The sequence below is a fragment of the Limulus polyphemus genome, unplaced genomic scaffold, assembly GCF_000517525.1.
Source record: "Limulus polyphemus unplaced genomic scaffold, Limulus_polyphemus-2.1.2 Scaffold9052, whole genome shotgun sequence".
Classification (NCBI taxonomy): domain Eukaryota; kingdom Metazoa; phylum Arthropoda; class Merostomata; order Xiphosura; family Limulidae; genus Limulus; species Limulus polyphemus.
Genome location: NW_013674662.1, coordinates 8,037 through 19,956, shown reverse-complemented (window position 1 = coordinate 19,956; position 11,920 = coordinate 8,037). Strand labels below are relative to the sequence as shown.

Sequence of the window (11,920 nt, the reverse complement as noted above, 5' to 3'; positions counted from 1 at the left end):
TAGGAGTTGTCTGCAGTGTAGACAATATTACTTTTCAAACAGGGTGGTGAAGGCAGAAAATTTAACTAAGTTCAAGAAAAAGATTGGATGAATACATGAGTAGTAAGGGGTGGGTTATAGTTGGGAGCTGGAATGGACATCCTTGAATGGGCTAATAAGCTCCTTTTAGTCCCTATAAACTTATTATAAATCTTATTAAACGACATGCAATTTTGCAGTAGATATATCATACTCATATAGAAATATTGTAGAAACAAAAAACATTAGTTTGAAATACAGATGGATTAAATCGATGTGTTCGAAGGAAAACAAAGTTTGATAATAAACAAGATTACAACACTTATGATATACAATACTGTTTATTGACAAAAAGGGGACATGGATAAACGTTTTGGAATTCTATCAGATTCCATCTTTAGTATCTAAAGCAGAATAAAATGAATTTACATCAGTCTTTGCACACTGCTAAAGTACAAATGCTAAATTTAATGTCAATTAAACAAATAAAACATAAAACAGTAATCATGAGGAGAAACTACAGCAAGAAAACACAACAACAACAAAAAAGTAAAATCAGTAATACAAACATATTAAAAAATGTATAATTTAAATGAAGACTGCATGTTGTTCAGTGTTGGAGAATGCTGTTTGATGTGGAGGGTTTCTTTAATCAATAATTCCAAATCAGTATTAGACTTGCAGAGGATGGAAAATTTTGGAGTAAAACACTGAATGATAAAGATATAAGCTTTTATACCAAATATTAAGACTAATTACATACCAACATGACAAACCATTGAATTGACACTAATAGAATATTAATACTTTGTGGGAATATTCAAGGCTTTTAAAAGTGTAAATAATTCAATGTAGTTAATTTTACCACTACCAACAAGAATCTATGTAGAATTTGACTGTGGATTGTGAAACATGAAAGAGTACTTCAACTTAAGCCTATAAAAACATAATATTAAAGGACATATTTCAAATTTTTAGTGGTCCTATCACAAATAATTTTTTCTCTCCAATTACTGTCTTTTTTTCCCCAATTTATTACTTTAATTCATAAGGCCTAAAAAATAATACATGGTAGAATTTGTTACATTTTTTTTATGTTTTTACTATGCTTCTCAAGGTTTATCCGCACATAGTCATTCCTAATTTTGAACTGACAGATTAGAGGGAAGGTAGCTAGTTAACAACACCCTCCACCAACAGCTGGGCTACTTGTCTGATCAAATAGTGGCATCTGACTGCCACCCTTATATTGCACCCAAGACCATAAAAAGTGTAGCAGGATATTTTTTGTAGTAAAGGGACACAAATAATTGTCCTTTAAGTCAACAGTCTAACAACACGCTAACCACTGGGTCATACTTAGCCCATGGAATTTTATGTGGTCTGTTCCCATTTTTGTGTTGAACAAAGTTTTATAGTCAGCAGTAACTGATAAAGGTTTTTATTATTCTAAACGGATAAGTAAGAAAAGTGAAAGAATAAGAAAGCCATTCTTATATTTGAGCATATCTATCTCACTGTTTAATAAACTGTTCAAAATTTACATTAACAATTTTCCAAAATGTGTGGCATGCCCTTATATGTGTCAATAATGATATTATCAGTTATAATGTTCCTTTTGTGAGAAATATCACATTGCTTTGATCTTACTTATTTCCTCTAAACTGTTACAAGTTCACAAACATTCCATCCGTACATCTCATATTATACAATATTGTTCTTTAACATTATAATACTGTGAAAAACCATACCATACACTTTCCTGCAGTCAGAAAATTTGTTGAATACTAAATTTCATTAGACCATGATTCAGACTCAGAGGTAGGTACTTCAGGAGTTGTTAAACTTAGCTAATTAAAAACAAAAGGAAACATATTAAAAAACAACAATGTTAACATGCGAGTAGAATATTTTGGTAAATTTGAGCAGTAGGTAGCATTGTTAACTACAGATATAATAAAGCCTAGACATCAATATTTTTACGTTTGGCCTTAAAATAAAATAAGCATTCCTAGCTTTGGTCATTCAGCATCTCTAATTTTAATGGGTTACCTAACCTAATACTATTAGTATTAATATTACTATAGACTAGTAATAGTATATATACTATTAGTATTACTTATTACTTCTTCATTATTTCTTCTGTTTTTCACTCATAAGTTCTTATTCTTATAACTAATACAAAACACAACTTATCTCTAAAAAATAAAAATAAAATGCATGGTTTAAAACATATATGCATATATCAGTCGAATGGATATTGGATCAATTTTTATAACTCTTTACAACGTCTAGGCCTACTTTCTTCATCAGTTCACTCTCACGCAAGGCGCCATTATCCTAACAAACTTTTACCAGTAGCACAGCGCTAAATATTAATATTAAGAAAATGAGCTTTGTGAATTTCACTGTTTATATATATATATATATATATAACACAATAGGAAATTAATTTATATTAATTTGTATCAACTTTCCAATCAAGAAATAGAGTTTCAGGTTTATATAAAAAAAAAATACCAAAATTTTCGTTTTCCTTATTTCACGTTTTATTGCTTACAGAGATGCGAAGGAATCAACCTAGTGGTTTCCATGATTGGCTCGAGGGCATTGAACGATATATCAAGATGAACGGATGCGAAGAGAGTGCGTGAAGCATTTTGCTCTTGGTAACGAACGATCTATGCATTTAGTCACTAAAATATTATTATTTCGGACGCAAAGGTTATTTGCTGATTGAATTTCCCGCATGAAGACGCCACTGAAAGTTTCGAGATTAACACTTTTTATATTAAACTCGGGCAGACGGCTTTTTATCGACAATGTCGCGAGAAACTTACGCTGGTGTGCCGCAGCGCTCCCCGAGAATGTCTCGCAGACAAGAGATGGCGACTCTAGGACAGGGGCTGACATCTAAAAGCTACACATCAACAACGCAGTCGCCTTCCGGACAAGGCAGCCCAGTTGCTTCACGTGTTCATTCTTCGCCTTCGCAGGTTCGTAGAACTCGCGTAAGTAGGTCTAGCAATAACAGCCCTTTAAACGTACCTCCAGACAATTACATCTCTCATTCTTTAAGTAGTAGCGCTTTTCACGCTAGCCAAGGTTACTACAGTGACGACCCTGATAGTCCCGTTATGGACGTCCGAACCAGCAGTTCCGCCCAAAACTCGGGCCACCGAAGTCGATCGATCACTCGGGGGACCCCACGAAGCTACCACTCGTTGGAACGTGATCAAGAAAGAGAGTTTGTCCCAATACAAGAACCAAGAGAAAGATCACTCGACCGCGTAGAGATGAACAGACATTCCCGAGGTCGTGAACGTTCTTTGGAGCGTTCGGGGTACAGGGACAGAGAAATGGAGCGCGATCCCTATTATCGTGATCGTGAAAGTGCCCTAGATATGGACGGATATGCTAGAGACACCGGTCATCACATCCCGCGAACTACTCACAGTTCCTCAGCTCCAAATAGTGAAAGGCCCAGTTATTCCAGGGATAACTTTATCCTAGAGATCCAAGCTAGACTAAATGACCTGCAAAGTCAATATGACAACGTAAAACGTGAATTAGATGTTACAACTCAAAAACTAGGCTCTAGCATGCACAGTATTAAAACGTTCTGGAGTCCAGAACTAAAGAAAGAACGTGCTTTAAGAAAAGAAGAGGCAGCGAAATATACATTAATTAACGATCAGTTGAAGATTTTAAGATCTGAAAATCAGGTATGTAAAATTTATTCATTGTTTCACACCTTTCGTTTTCACAGAATTATTACCATTGTTCCAACAATAGTGTATATTCGCTTGAAATTTTCATGTAATGGTTTATATAAAACTGGACCCATAACTGTATTGAAATGTTTTGCCTAGTTTCTTTTTTCACACAAAAAAGCTTTAAAATTGCACGTGGTTCATGTCGGCGTCTACAGTTCTTGGTTTGTCTGTTTTGGATGTTCAAGCTAAGCTACTTACTCAAGGGCTATCTGCTCTAGCCGTCCCCAATTTTGAACTGATAAACCAGAAGGAAAGTAAGCTGGCCACACCCGACCCTTAACACCATGGATCTTACCTTAGATCTAACTCAGAAACACTTTTTTACTTTCATTTCCATTTATTTCTTTACAATATTCTGTGTATTGTTTTGGTAACAGAATTTAGTTAATTAGGTGTACAATAATAACTATATAAAAAGTACGATTGGGATAAAGAATGATAGTTTAAAAAATGAAACTTAGGTACTGTGTTAACGAGATGGAATACCATTGTTAAATATAAAATCAAAGGCATTGATAAGTTCTTAAAAGATTCAAGGCTAGGGTCCATAGGCGCGGGAATTTTCGGCGTTTCATTATATCGATCATGGTTTTCTATTCTGATTTTTTAAAGACTATATTTTAGAATCGGGGCATGGGCCCCGTATGCCAGTGTGTAGCGACACCTCTGCATTGTTTAGAAAACGTATCCCTTAAAAAAGTATTTTGGTTCAGATCAACAAATTTCAAACAAATATAATACTTATGTCTAAGTTTTGAAAAACAATAATTTCTTTGTTAACACAGGAGTCGGGCGTGGCATGCTCAGACTGTGAACCCTAGGATTCAGGATTCGCGGCCCGTTACCGTAAAATCGCGCTATGCACTGTGATGCTGTGGGAGCTCTACAAACGAGACGGTCATATCTTACTATTCGGTCACATTATAGTAGCCCAAGAATTGACGGTGGTTGTTGTTGACTAAGCTACCTTTTTTTTAAGTTTATCCCTTCAGAATTAGAGACGAACTTTAAGTAGCTTTGCACAAGGATTCTGATATAGTTTCACTCTAGGCTCACACAACACTTCTGTCTTGAATATCTTACTATAATGGACGTAGTGTGTATATCAGTATCTATGTATGTAATTAAAACTCCTGCGTTATGTATTGAATGGCACCAAAACAAAATTCCATAAAATATTTCACCCATTGGTTGTTAAAGATTCGGACAATTAGAAAAACAAAAACTGTGGTATGTGCAACAACCATTTCTTTATAATAGAACACAATTTTAAATAAAAGTACTCTCCTCGAAACAAGAACACAACTTTCACTATGACTGTATGTGAGGGTTTGATTATATCTTTATTGATGTAATTTTTAAATGTAGTACTGAGAAACTGGAGTTCTTAAAAAAAAATTATTTTTTCAAAAACTGTACCACTTTTAATATATAAAACGTTACTGTTTATATCAGTAAAATTTATGAACATTTTGAGTTCTGTACATTGAATCATTTCGATGCAACGAGTTGTGTATGATTAAAGATCACAATCCGAACACTTTTCCTGTGCTGTACTTTACAGAAAAGAAAAAAAAAAATTCTTTTTTAGAAAATGTTCACTTTTCTAATTTTTTTTCAACGAGGTATGAATACCACGATTAATAATTACTAGCACAAACAGCCGCCAGTGGGGCGTCGTTTCTGCTGGTACGTATAATGGCGCACGAAAAAAAAACATACAAAATACAAACTAAATTGTTTATTATGTGCTACAAAATCGTAATAAGACAGACCAATTTTCTGTCAAAACATTTAGTATGTTCCATCATCAATAAAATTCTTTCTTATGCATAAAAATCGTTGTTTGCCTACCTATTATTATATTACCTTAATGTGTTCCTTACTCAAGTACAAAACCGTAAGTGAAACAAATAATACGTATATTTCAGGTGATAACCAGTTATACAGATACTCGGAGTAATTTGAGAAAGAAATGTAGTCTCGTTTCCTTTTGGCTAGCAAAGTCAACCGATTGTGTAGAAAAAGATTTTTGAAAAAATTGTCGTTAGCAAAGTATAGGCGGGGTGCAGTGGTTCCCCGGTCTCGATGTCTATTAAAAAGAAAAAAGTCTCTACAATGTTATCTCTTTATTTTTTCCTCAAACCTGATGTATTATTAAGAGATGTAATGTTTTTTCACATATATTGTAATTCACATAAAACAAACGTTTAAAATTTTAAAAATACCCATGAATTTGTATAAGATAATTAAAAATTAAAAAGTATTAACATATTGAAAATTATACGCTATATTCTTTTATATTGTTATTGTCATTTGCTTACTCTTCTCCGAGTACAGAAAGGTAAACTTTCAACTATTTCCTCACTTTTTTGGTCCACATTACATTTATATGCTCTCGAACCGAAGTTGTGGCCGTACATATATATACCATATCTTAAACAGATCTGATAATGAATTGGCTAACAACAGTTTATAAGTATAATTCTTCACTATTACGACTGGTGAACAGTAGGCTGACTTTGAAAGCTCAATGACTCCAGTTTCTAACATTACCTCGACTTGCTTGATCAGGTCTCTCATCACATAAGGGTTTGGTAAGGCATCACTTTAACACGATCTCTGATCGTAGTCTCGATCTTGTGTTGCACTAGGTCTGTCTTGCCTGGTCTATCTGTGAAGATATCTGCATGCTGACATAGTAGATCTTGTACCTCTTTCTTCTGCTTGTTAGTCAGTTCTTCACGGATATTGACGTATTTCTGTGTCTCATTTCTACCCAGTAGTCTTAAGTCTAATAGGTCTTCATCTTCGATGACAAAGTCACTGTCTTCGGATTCTGCACCTATGATAACTACACCTGCCATGTCCATCTGTGCCTCAATAGCTACACTCTTCTTCTCTCTCGAAGTACCTCTTCAACAGATTAGTGGTTTTCATTGAGATGCAAACAAGCTCTCTCAAGCAAGTTGACAGGTCTCCTCAAGTGGGTTTCTGAGGTTTACTACATACTGGTATGTGTTCCTCACTTCTGCTTCTTCTTCTCCTGTCCACAGCTCTTTCAATATCTGCATTGGACTTCGTATTGTTCTTTCATACAGCAACTCGAAGGGTAAAAAATCTGTACTTGCTTGTGGTACATCTCGGAAAGCAAATAATACTGCCTGCAGGTACCTGTCCCAGTCACATGATCTCTCCTGGCACATCTTCTTCAGCGTGCTCTTTAAGACTCCATTGACTCTCTCGCATAGTCCATTTCAGCCTGGGTTGTATGGTGTAGTAAAGAGCTGCCTAGTGTTGATGAGTCTGCACATCTCTTACATAAATTCTGAAGTAAACTGGGTCTCTCTCTCTGTCACTCAAGGCTTCAGGAAAGCCTTCTCTGCAGAATACTTCCAGAAAGGTTTCTGCTACTCTATCTGTCTCTATTTTTGGCAGTGCTGTGGCTTCAGGATAATGTGTCACATAGTCAACTTCTGTCAGCACATACTGTTGCCCTTGTCAGAAACAGGTGCTAGTGGTTTGATCAAGTCCACAGCTACTCTGTTGAACATTTTTTTCTATGAGAGGCATTTTACCCAGTGGCACCTTGGCTACCTTCCAGATGTTATATAGCCTACAGAATCTGGCCACATCTTCAATGGCCCCCGGCCAATGAAAATTGTTGGTGATTCTGTCTGCCATTTTCTTTGTTCCTAGGTGTCCTCCCACAATTGATTTGTGAACCAACTTCATCATTTGAGTCTGGTATTCTGTTTATACTGTGGTTTCTTTAACTTCTTCAGCACTCTTTTTTCCCTCTATTCTGTAAGTCTTTTTCCCTTTTGTCTGTGCTCGACTTTCTACCTGTCACTGTCCCAAAATTTCTGCAACGAAGGGTCATTCTTCTGTGCTTCCTTCAGTTCCCATAGACCTACAGCTATAATGTTACTTTTCGAGACTTGACGGGTCTTGATGTCTTGCTTGTGTTTCTTTTCTTGAGCTCTTGTGGAGACTGCAGATGCCTCATCGGTCTCTTTTCTGTCCAGTTCCTCCAAACTCATGTGGCCTGGTATATTGCCAATAATCAATTCATAGATGGTTGTCTTCATACAAATGGTCTCAAGGTCTCCCACATGGTAAGGAGTGTACACCTTTATTCTTACTATGAGAAACTTTCTCACTGTTCCATCAGTCAGCACACACAGATGTACCTTGCCCATCATCTGGTCTTCAGATATTAGACTGGTTCTCACTGCTTCAGCCAGTGTCTCGTAAGATTTTAATTTTCTTCTTGTCCCCAACATAGCCTCCACCTACTGGCATGTTGTGTTTTGTTGGCACCTCTTGATATTTGTCACATGCTCCAATCATTACTGGAACTGTTGACCCATTTGCTAACTTGAGTTGACAATCAGTCATGCACTGTTTAATCATGGAAATAGCACTTCCTCCTTGCGTTGAATCTGACAGGTTGTCTCTATTTTGTTTCTTCAGGCAGCAGCATCCATTATGATGGTCACTCTTTTCTTGTTTCTTGCCAGCACCATCTCTGCAGGTAGCTCCAGCTGCTTTATGTTGAAATTTCTGCTGTTGCTTGTTGGTGACAGATTTGCACTCATTCACAATGTGTCCCTTTTATCCATTGAGTTATTATAACCTTTGGTGGTATCCTCTTTCTGGTCAACCATCCCTGATATCAACTTTAACTAGTTATCCATTGTGTTTTCATATACATGTACTATTCTTACAGCTTGGTCATCCCATCCACGTCTTTTGGTGCTTTCTCCTTTAGAAACAGTTACATGTCAGTGGAGCATGTAATCATGAACTGCTCACGTATTAGTAGATCTGCCAGTCCCTCCAAACTATTTTCACACTTGGCGATGTTAGTTAATCTAATGAAGTATCTCCATAAATGTGCCACAAAATGAAATACAGTTCCTCTAGTGTCAGGTTTGACTTCACGGAACTTCCGACAAAACCTTCCTTGTCAAGTTCATAGCAATTCAGCAGCGCCACTTTTAACTTGTCATAGTTTATGGCATTTTCTGACGTCATGTCTGCATATACATGTGAGAAATGGGCTGAGACAGACTGCCCAGTCACCTTTGTCCCAGTTCTGACTTTGCGAATTATTTTTATCTCTCCAAGAAAGCATCCATATCATCTTTCTGTTCATCAGATTTAGGCAGCTTGGGTCGACTAGCCCTGACTTCATTGTAATTCTTAGGTTCTTTGTCTTTCTGTTGGGTGAGCTTTGCAGTCTCAGTTTGTGCTCTTATTCTCTCTATTTGCAGTCTCTCTCCTTTTCTTCTTTCTCAATCTGTGCTCGTATTCTCTCTATTTGTAGCCTCTCCTCTCTCTCCCGAAAATTCTTTCTCAGTCTGTACTCTTATTCTCTCTAGTTCTAGTCTCTCCTTTCTCTCCTTTTCTTCTTTCAGTTTTTCCTTCCTTCTTTGCCTATACTCTTCTCTCTCTCTAGGTCGTGTTGTTCTTTAACAAACTCTCGTAGATCAATATCTTTTAGCCCAAGTCACTCACCTCTCTATCCATTTATTAAAATCAATCGACATGGTTAGAAATGAATAAAAATAATATAACCCGAGTGCTTTAGAAAGATGGACCTTTCTTCTTCAGGGGCAATTCCCATTTTACCCCTGAAGAAGAAAGGCCCACCTTTTGAAAGCACTCGGGTTATAGGGTTTTTATTCACTTCTGTCAAGACTTCTTGAACCTACCTGTTTTTATAACATCATTAATCGACATGGTTATATAGCGTGATTGTAATCTCTACACTATTTTCACCACCACTACAATTGTGCATATATAGGCCTACTTCCTCTGTTGTTCACGTCTTCTTTTACTGTCGTTTACCACTGTATAATCCTGGCTAGCTTGCCAAATGTCAGGTTTTTATGGGGCCGGATTTTTTAACAGTAGGTGTCTCTGAGTTGTTGGTGATAAATTGAAACGATAAACAAACAGCCCACTTGTTGTAAAATAATATATTCAAAACAAGTTAAATGTGTGTGTAAAAAAAAAATTCTTTACACTATAGGTTATCACAGTTGTATCCAGGGGGCTTGGCATGGCCAGGTATTTGGGGCACCTGACTAACAATCTGAGGGTCGCGAGTTCAAATCCCCGTCTTACCAAACATGTTTGCCCTTTCATCTGTGGGGGCATTATAAAGTGACGGTCAATGCCACTATTCGTTGGTAAAAGAGTAGCTCAAGAGTTGACTAGCTGCCTTCCCTCTAGTCTTTCACTGCTAAATTAGGGAGAGCTAGCGCAGATAGCCCTTGTATAGCTTTGCACAAAATTGTCTGATTTTCGTCAAAGTCCACACAAAGTTCAAAGTAAGATACAAAGTAGGAATGGGCAGAATGATAGCCACACCCACTGTGTCAAAAACCATCAAGTGTTGTAATGTTACCCGCCCATTCCTACCTTGTTTCCTTACTTTTTGGTGCTCCAATTCCTACGTCCTAATTTTTCTATTTACAAATATTTTACACTTGTAATATAAGCAACTAGTTGCCACTAATCTTCTCTCTTTTCCCAGGTTTTTCTTTCCCAAAGGAACCAGGACAGCAAAACTTATAATGTATATATACATATATATATATATACATAATAAAGTTCCAATCATTAAAATAATTACGCCATTTACGTGTCGTCGTTAATCGTCTTAACACGAACTTATTTGATTTTAAGTACAAAACTACACAATGAAATATCTGTGTTCTTCCCTCAGCAGGCATCAAAACCCGAGTTTTAGCGTTATAAGCCCACATGTTTTTCTTACCCAACGCGGGTTACATACCAGATTTGTCGTTTATTGTGTATGCTTTTAAAGTAACTAAAGTCAACAAACGATAACACATATTACACGTGGCTTATGTTTTTATTTTATCCATAATCTTTTTGGTCTAAGTAGGTATCGTCAAGAGCAAAAAATTATAGACCTTTTGCTTATTACATGCTTAGTTTAGGCTAATTCTCCCAAAACATTGGAGTAAACCTCGTAATGAGGAAACTGTACAAGACTGTGACAAAAACATTTAACAAATGAAGTAAGTTATTTGTTAGAAATCAGTAATAAATTTTAGGATAACTTTAATACACATACAATTGTGGTAGGGGAAAAGTGGTGTTAGCGATGCTGTCAGAATGATACTAGTTGTTTTGCAATAGCATGAATTCAGTTTTGGGAGATGGAAAATATACTCAAATTTACACGCCTGAATTGAAAATGTTCAGAAATACAGAAAACTAATCAGAAACTGCAAAAACACAAACAAACAACAACAACAACAAAAAACATTCATTATAGATGAAAAATTAAAATTTAAAAGCCTAGTGTAGTGGTTCCTAAACCTTTTTCACTGATCACATCCTAACTCACTTACCTTGATTAGTGCGACACCCTTGCTGCCACATGCAATATTTTTTTAGAGTTGTTTTTATTTTCTTAATTATTTTTCGTTTGGTGAAACTCTCGTGACACCTCTAGCAACTTGCTGCGACACATAGTTTGAAAACCACTGACCTGGTGTTTATTGCACGTACAGATAGTTCAACATTTTGTGGATTACCTAGGGTCAGATTTAAATATATTTCTTTTGTAAATTAATAGCAAAGTTAGGATATTTCCGTTATTTTTTAACATATTCTGTATTAAGTCTCTCATAATTGGTAGCGCCAACAATAGGATTCAAATACAGGGTGTCCTAATAGTCTGGAACCATAGGTGATTTGCAGCTTTTCTTAATTTTAAATACGTGATTGATTATGCACTGTCAAAGTATGAGAAGATCGAGTTAATCTTGTTGTTAATCCAAACTTGTTTCGAATTACAAGGACGGCATGTGCATCACATACTGCATAATCCGATGAAGTGCCTATGGTTCCAGACTTTTCGGACACCCTGTAGAGATCAGTCTTCGTGTGAGGCATGTTGTAAGGCGTCCAGGGAGATTAGGCATGTTGTAAGGCGTCCAGGGAGATTAGGCATGTTGTAAGGCGTCCAGGGAGATTAGGCATGCTGTAAGGCATCCAGGGAGATTAGGCATGTTGTAAGGCAGTCCGAGGAGATTAGGCATGTTGTAAGGCGTCCGAGGGAGATTAGGCATGTTGTAAGG

General features: G+C 36.5%; 1 protein-coding gene across 1 annotated transcript; it reads left to right on the top strand.

The window, feature by feature from the left end:
* Positions 1 to 2,468: 2,468 nt before the first annotated feature.
* LOC111083319 (zinc finger CCCH domain-containing protein 13-like) lies at positions 2,469 to 10,392 on the top strand (the record flags this gene model as incomplete). The annotated part of the gene is made up of 2 exons (XM_022379784.1): positions 2,469 to 3,743; positions 10,342 to 10,392. Coding segments are annotated over exons 1-2 (954 nt in total), but the record flags the coding sequence as incomplete, so codon positions are not given.
* Positions 10,393 to 11,920: the final 1,528 nt, after the last annotated feature.